The sequence below is a fragment of the Onychomys torridus genome, chromosome 5, assembly GCF_903995425.1.
Source record: "Onychomys torridus chromosome 5, mOncTor1.1, whole genome shotgun sequence".
Classification (NCBI taxonomy): Eukaryota; Metazoa; Chordata; class Mammalia; order Rodentia; family Cricetidae; genus Onychomys; species Onychomys torridus.
The window spans coordinates 101,826,739-101,834,974 of record NC_050447.1 but is presented as its reverse complement, the minus strand read 5'-3'; the positions used below and the strand labels follow the sequence as shown (position 1 = coordinate 101,834,974).

General features: G+C 36.0%; 1 protein-coding gene across 1 annotated transcript; it reads right to left on the bottom strand.

The window, feature by feature from the left end:
• Positions 1–596: 596 nt before the first annotated feature.
• Positions 597–6,273, bottom strand: LOC118583541 (prolactin-4A1-like). Its single transcript, XM_036186931.1, has 5 exons — positions 6,240–6,273; positions 5,050–5,222; positions 3,535–3,639; positions 2,033–2,212; positions 597–785 (listed from the first exon to the last, which is right to left on the bottom strand). Exons 1-5 carry the CDS (start codon positions 6,271–6,273, stop codon positions 597–599), a joined length of 681 nt encoding a protein of 226 aa, XP_036042824.1.
• Between the last annotated feature and the right edge of the window lie 1,963 nt (positions 6,274–8,236).

The window sequence follows — 8,236 nt, the reverse complement described above, 5'->3', positions numbered from 1 at the left end:
ACATTAAGATTACTCCTAAGAACTCTCTTTTGACCAAGAGTTACTAGAGCACATGTTTTATGTCTAAGGTGGTGAGAAAAGATGAGAATTCAGAGTATCATGGTTAAAGACAGTTGTAATGAACTGGGGACACTTCATGTTTATAGCCTCATGTTTCAGACTTTTTGAAAAAGTCATAATGCTAAGGGACAGCACTATAATACTATTGTTTGTGGATATTGCACAAAATGTCAGGGGATAGGGAATGTCTGTGTTTCATAATGTAAGTCAAGATCTCCATGTTTATCAGATATGGATAGACTGATTGGTAGCAATATCATTCTTTGATTTTAACGACTTCACTCATGGAAAATTTTGTGACTCTAAGGTTATGTTGTAAAATATATTATTTGCCAGCATAACTTCTGGTATCTGTGACATTTTTAATAATAACTCATTAATGTTTTTAGTAGGCTTTGTATTAAATCAACAAAAGATATCATTAGGAACTTTGTTTAGACTTTTAAATTTTTATTTTTATAAAACAGACCAACTACACTCAAGCACAGGTTCAACTATCAATAACTGTCACGGAGGCAGAAGGAAAGGACAAGCTCTTAGCAGTCGCTTCGGATCATTCGGCACTTCAAGAGCTTCAGATACATTTCCACATCATTTGAGTCTCTTCTCAAGCAGTGAAACAGGTTATAAAAGGCAAAATATCTAGTGTTTCTATTGGTTGACTGCAAAGATGCCAATTCAGACCAGGCAGCGGTGTCCACGTTTTCTCCACGTATAACATTAGCCTAATCCCAAAAATAATAGTTAAGCATTAATTCTAGATGAGAGTTTGGAATCATATTTCTTCTACAGGTTAAATTCAATTTTGTGAGAAGTTAATATTGTAACACCCAATTAAACCCATGGATTTTCATTTATGTGGCACAGAGGACTTAAGATATTTTGGCCATTTAAAAGTAGAAGTGGGGTGGTTTGATATATTTTGTGGCATGAAATTGATATCCACTGAAGTTTGTTTTTTCTAGGATGTTGTATGATTGGTTACCAAATGAAAAATACTCCCAAGAAAGAGGGGCAGCTTCAAAATACTTAAAAAAAAAAAAAAGCCCTCCACAATTTCATGTCTGGGAGACTAGAATCTTGTAAGATTCTCAAGGCTCCTCCCAGCTTTACAGACTCAGTAAACAACTACTAGCTGTGTAGATGCTTGCCTGCTGAATTAGAAGATCTGTGGAGCTTCTTACAGATTGTGCATAGAGCTCTACAGTTCCAGCTTTCATGATTGTCAACTGGGTTGGGGCTTGGGGTGGGAGTTTTCTGTGATACAGCTGGTTTGGGGTCACCCATTCTCTTTCAAGTCACTTTCAACCTGTTAGAACTCCAGCAAAAACTAATTGTTTCACCAAATGGGCCATCAAGTGTAGCTGTTACTTTGGTCTGTCACAGGTTCCTTTTCAGGGGTGAGTAGACCTGCTTGTCTTGTCTCTTGAGGAAAAATCTCACACAACACAGGGGCAGACACACAGGAAGCTAGTAATTTGATATCAAGGAGCATGGAGCAACTAGCATAAATTCTGTCAATTATTGAACTTTTTGTTTCTTCAGAATTATCCCCGACTACTGCTTTTGTGTTTTATGGATTCAGATACTACACTATCATCCTTTTCTTCCTTTCCACTAAATAAATACCTCATATAGTGTATGTGTACAAATCCTTAGGCACAGTAAGGATTAGAACTAGTGCCTTAAGATATAGATAGTAACACATTTGTCTCTTGGTCCAGAAAGATATTTTCCAAATAATTGTGAGGAACAGCTAGCTGTTTTCTTCTGAGATCTTAGAGATGTGAGGTGCTGAGTAAAGTAACTTTGAGAAGGTTGGGGTTATGAGTAGTAGTAGTGAGGATATTGACTTAATTGGATACCTCAATTTCTTTGCTGCAAAGGGAAGTATTTCAAAATCCATTTGTCATTTCACAGGTTACCACATTCATGGGTGAAAAAAGACAAAGAACTTTAGGAAGCTACTCACCTTGCTGGTGATCTTCTTCATGGCCCCAAGGAGATTTCTGTTTATAGCCTTAATCTCCAAGGCCTTTGTGAGGTCAGGGGGAGTGTATCCCAGCTTGTCACCCATTTCAACCCACAGATGGTGCAGAGGGTTCACCCAGGATTGCAATAGACTGTATGCCAACTTCAACAGGACTTCCGACTAAGCAACCATAATTGAACAATCACATTAGAATAAAGGAAATGCAACGGAGTTAAGATACAGGCAGTTTTTGCATAAGTAGCTGAAATGGGCTCTCCTTTGGTCATTCATATGCATATTTAGAACATTCTTTTGTTTGCACAGATTTTATAAGTTGAAACTGTAGCCACTGTCTTCATGCTATTGAATTTTGATAAGGTTAAATCAGAAATATCAGAAGAGTATTTCTAGCTAAGTAGTAACTCTTAATCATTACAATTTCTTCCTAGACTTCCTTTTTACTTTCTATTATTATATTATTAATTATTTTATAAGTAATAAATAAGAATGTAGACATATAAAATGTTGGTAACATTAAGAAAAAACAAGGAAGATGGAATAGATCTATGGGGAAATTTTGGATATGTGATAATGTTCGTTGTAAATCACTTAAGTTGCTTCATGGAAGGGAATCAGAAGTCAGAGATGATAAGCATTATAAGTTAGAGTAAGCATTGCATATAAAGTCCTCATTACAAGAATGGCTAGTTTTATTTTGAGGAACATCATATTGCATTTTACAGGACTCCTTTCTTCAAGTAACTTCTAGGCTTCCAGTTATGTCATAGGTAAAGGTAGAGAGGTCAGACAGGAATGGGCAGTTATGTAAAGAAATAGAAGTAGATCCAGGGGAGACATAAATGTCAAGAATAGATGGTTTAGTGTTCAGTAATGGTAAATACATGCCTTTAATCCCAGAAAGCAAGCCTTTAATCCCAGGGAGTGATGGCAGAAAGAGAAAGAGATATAAGGTGTGAAGACCAGAAACTAGAAGCATTTGGCTGGTTAAGCATGTAGGCTTTAGAGTAACAGTTCAGCTGAGAGCCATTGGGATGAGGACACAGAAGCATGCAGTCTGAGGAAACAAGACCAGCTGAGGAACTGGTGAGGTGAGGAAACTGTGGCTTGTTCTGTCTCTCTGATCTTCCAGCATTCACCCCAATAACTGGCCTCAGGTTTGTTCTTATTAGTAAGACCTGTTAAGATTCCTGCTACATTTAACCATTATCTTAGTGTTGGCTCACACTATAGAATAGTAAGTACAATATCAGGGACAAAGCATTAGTAAAATGGCTTTTCTGAATGGATAGTGCATAGATCTACAATAATATCACTTAGCAATGATTTTACATAATGTTTTTCAATAGGATTGTTCTTTAATTTTTTTCTGCAAGTTGATTGCTATATACTATTACAATGTAATATAATACAGGTAATATAAGTGCATGGCAAAGACAGTGCACTGCAGTCTGTTTGGTAACAAACCAAGGCTGAGAACTCACATCAGTATTTTGGGCTTGCTCCTTGTTTTCTGGTCTAGAGAGGGAAGAAGTGTGGCATCTGGTGATTTTGTTGTTAAACCCCCGGCCTCTGGCATAGAATCTATTCTGAAATGATGAAAGGTTCAATTAGTTGTCATTTCTAAGGTGAGGAAAATGAATCAATGACTTGGGCATTGATGCATTTGATAGCTGTCTGATTTTAAAATTAAATAATCCTAAAAATAAAATTAGGGAATTAGACAAGTAATTTTCAATCCACTTATTTCCATTTAAATTGTAATCTCATTTTTGATTTATCTGGTTTTCTAAGATCTCAATCTCTTTCCCTCTTCACTATTCTCATTTTTTCTAAAAGTTACTATGTGGCAAGCAGACACTAAAATCTAAAAACTATAAAAATATGTGTTATCATACGGTAATATTTGTACCACTGCAAAAATTATTAAAGTTTTATTTGTCAACTTTTTTTATTACATTTTGATCCAAACTGATGTTCTTTAACTAGTCATAATATCAGTAGAACTTCTCTTTCAAATCTCCCTGTATCTGCACAGCTGTCCTCTACCAAGTTAGTCATAAATTCTCAGTACAGTTGTGTTGTGGCAAAGTGAGTTCTAAACTACCAAATACAATATACTAGGAATCGTAGATGATAAGTCAGTTAAAATAGAAAAATATTAATCATAAAGACATTGACTAATATGCCATTATTTAATTATTACATTTACTTTGGTATACTTATTTGACACATTATCATCAAAAATACTACTAAGAAAATTTGTGATAGTTTCAAAGGATTGCTGGGTTAGTATAGATATGAGTGATAGAAAAGCTAGCAAGTATAATGTAGGAATATATATTATAGGCCTTGAGCCACATTCTTACATGCTAATTGATATACTAAAGTCCTCATCTACTGTTGCCTCATTAACTATTCTAAAATAGATGTATTTTTGCCTTCAAATTTACTTCACCATGAGTAGAGGATCTGCTTTCAGTTCTAAACCAGATCCACCATCTTAAGCACAAGTATTGTAATTAATTCTTTGATAGCTCTTAGCATTTGGGGATTTCTGAAATAACTTGATTATTTTTCTTCTTCATCATTTATTTTAGTCTTTTTAATTCTACTCAGTCCCCTGAATCCGTGGTGAAGCAGTTCTCCTTTACTGGATATTTATAGTGTCATAAACAGAGGACATCAAAGGACACATGTCTCCTACACAAAGGAATAGCAAACCAGAGTATTTCCTCAGTCTTATACTCCTGAGCTTTGTCTTTGTGTTACAAGAGTAAGTTAAAGTTAAAATATTGAGAAAAAGCCATTGTATTCTTAGCAAACATTAGACATTTCATCAAAATGTGCTGTTCTTCTACTCCACATTTCAGTAGTTTAAGGTTTCCCCTGTGAAGGAATATTACATTGAAACTGGCCCATGGATACTTTTCTCATTTGAGCTTTATTGGCATGAAAAACATCCTGTAAAGTCTTCAGAAATCAACAGTGATACTTACAAAGTGAGTGGATAGTTCTGAAATTCGGCGATTCATATCCTGGGATGACTTGATTGCCTGATCTAACATGTCCCCAAAGGGTGAGTGGTGGGAGACAGTCAACATTTTAACCTTCATAGCAGAGGTCATGTTCTCCCTCTGGACTATGAGCATCAGCAGCAAGAACAGTGTCCCTGTTAAAAAAGAAGACCACTCTGAGGTCTCTTCCTATGAGGCTATCGAGAGTAATCATCAATTTGCCTTGAATTATATTGACTGAGACATAGTTGTAACATATTAATACTTTGCACTTTCAAAAGGATAAACAGGTATGTATGTATGAAATTTAAGTCTATCTGCTTTAGTCACATTAACCTGAAAGATTTCACATACAAAATGTGAGTTCAAGATCCTAATGTCCACATAATCTTTGATAACTGTAGTTGGAAATGCTTAATATAAAAACAGGGAATTGGTAAAGATTCATGCATAGTAAAATCCCTAAGTAGAAATGCTGAAAAAACTAGATATGCCCAAAATTGTATAGCATACAAATTAATTTTCAAACTTTTAACTAAAAATGGGCATGGTCAAATAATTTATATCATTTATGTTAAAATTTCTAAATTCATAATAATTTACCAAATTTATTTTAGTACAACATAAATCTCTCTATAAAACATGCCCATAAATATTTTTATATAAGTTTTTGTATCATCATTACTAATTCTTGAAAATGTTATGAAGACTCTAGAGTCAAATACTTAATCCTTGCACGTTTTTCTTTTGAAATGGTCTTTTGGCAGGATAAGATTGTCAAAAATGTGTGGTAAGTACATGTGTTATGCTTGTCAACATCAGTCTCCTGCATTGAAAATTTCTCTAGAGTCATTCATATTTAGCAACACATGAAGGTGACCCCAGAAAGACTGTTACCTATAGATTCTTGTATTCTCATTTTAGCAAACATCTCCATTTCTTCAGTTTTGAATTTTTGATCATACCTTGATTTGTAACTGCACTTTGCATGGAATTTGTACAGAAACGTTCTTGGTTTCCACACACATGGTATCAAAAACACTCCCATTTTCTAACTCAGGACAAATAGGGCATCAAATGACATTAGTAGCATAGGCCATTTAAACTAAGCTTGGTAAAATAATGCACTTCTTAATCTTATCTTGAGGAACATGAGTAAAAGCAATACTTACAGGCAGAGCATTGCTGAGGCAAAGACAGTTGCATCTCTGAAATGTCTCACTGCAGCGTGGTTACCCAAGAAGGAGACTTCCCTTCAGTTAACTTCCCACCTCCTATATACTCTATCATACCACCTTCAGGCCACACACTGCAAGGGAATTGGAGGAAGGGTATCCAGAATCCCAAATGAGATTCCTGTGACTCTACTCCCTCAGGGAATTTTAACAGCCTCATGAACATGGCCATAGACCTAGTTATATGTGCATTCTTTTCCTTATTTCTTAGCCATGACTGAAGAAGAAATTATATTAAAGGTCAACACAAGAAGAATTTCTATGCCTCAATTCTTGTTCTTTAGATTCTTATACAGTTATGCCACCTCTGTAATTTTCTCAGGACCTTGGTACTATTATATATGTATTTCATCAGTTTCCTAGAATTTAAACACCAGACAAGACTAACTTATTTTCACCAGTTAACCTTTAAAAGGTTTTGCCAGTATCAATGGAATACTATAAATACTATATCCTAGGCTGAAACTGGAAGTAATATATGGTTGCAAAAACACTTTTATAAGATAATTTCATGGGCGCATCATATCCTTTTAGTGAAACAACTGTTAAAGATTCCCTATTGGAATCTAGGACATCTTAGATTTTCGGCCATCATAGTGGCTGCACTAAACATTAGTTCCTTCTGTAGACCTGGATTTAAGTACAATCAGAATGTAGTTGACTCTTCATATAACATCTTGCATAAAGTATATTAACAATTGGTTCATTAGGTCCACTGATGTACTTGATCCCAGTAGCCAGCCGAGTGCTGTCTGATATCACAAAATTCAGACAGAATTATGGGATATCCAGCTTAGTTTCCCCCCTTTTCTCCATAGTCATGTGTTATCTTTAGTAATAATCTGACCTTTCGGTTTTGGCATGATCTAGCATCAGTGACAACAGCCTGTGTAGTGTAATGGGCCATAGGGACCTCTCTATTTGACACAACATAGGATGTCAATCACTCTCAAATGGAATTTTTCAATAAGCATATGCTTTGTGGGGATATTTTTCCTACCATGTCTGCTATCTTTGCTGTTCTTCTAATGTAATCTTCATATCTATTTGCTACTGGATGTTAATATTATATAATGCGATGTTTTTCAGAGCATGAAGACAACCTCTGAAGGGGCACTTCTGCTTGTTTCAAACAAAGGCAAATTGATAATCATATTCAACGTCTAAGGAAAGATGATACCAAACAAGTTAGCAAGCCCCAAAAGATCTTGAAGTTTGTTGCAGTTGTTTCTTCCCAAGAGCATCCTGGTTACAGTACTGTGGGTGAGAGACACTGAGTTATCTAGCTTTCAATAATACACTCTCATTCCTCACTAGTCCATTTGTTCCTCATCCTGTGGCATTTCCACAGGGCCATGGATCCAGGAAGGAAGTGGAGCAACTCTAACTGCTTGTCCTAGTGATTGAATTAACAAGAATTTTTCACACTTGCCTAGTTCAGCTGTTTGCTCCAGGCACTGCTTCCTCTGGCCACTGGCTCCCTATTGTTAGTACTTATCTGGGGCATAATGCTGAATGTCTATCCACACCAGATCTTATATCCCCTAAATATGTATCCTAGACTTATAGTCACTCCTTTAAGCAAAATTTCCTACTTCTGGAATGCATCATGCATCTCCACCACACACCTACCACAGCACAATTTCTTTATAAGGAGGTAATGTGCACTGGATACCACATGTGGTTTTTATAATTTCTACTCCTAGGACAAGTTTAAAACCTGTGCCCTTTTAAAGTTCTGTATCCTCCTCCATGCACCATGGCTAACTATCCCCCATGTATGTAGCTAGAGTTTTCCTACCTGGCCCAGTCAGGACAAATCTCTCTTACCCGCCAGTCCCATAGTCGCTCAGACCCAACCAAGAAAGCACACAGAAACTTACATTGTTTACAAACTGTATGGCCATGGCAGGCTGCTTGTTATCTACCTTTTC

Excerpts from the sequence above, each read along its gene's own strand:
- LOC118583541 (XM_036186931.1), bottom strand. The coding sequence starts at position 6,273 with ATGCAACTGTCTTTGCCTCAGCAATGCTCTGCCT. Across the intron at positions 5,223-6,239 it reads GCCTCAGCAATGCTCTGCCT|GGACACTGTTCTTGCTGCTG; the intron begins GTAAGTATTGCT and ends CTTTTTTAACAG. Across the intron at positions 2,213-3,534 it reads AGCAAGCCCAAAATACTGAT|TCGGAAGTCCTGTTGAAGTT; the intron begins GTGAGTTCTCAG and ends ATGGTTGCTTAG.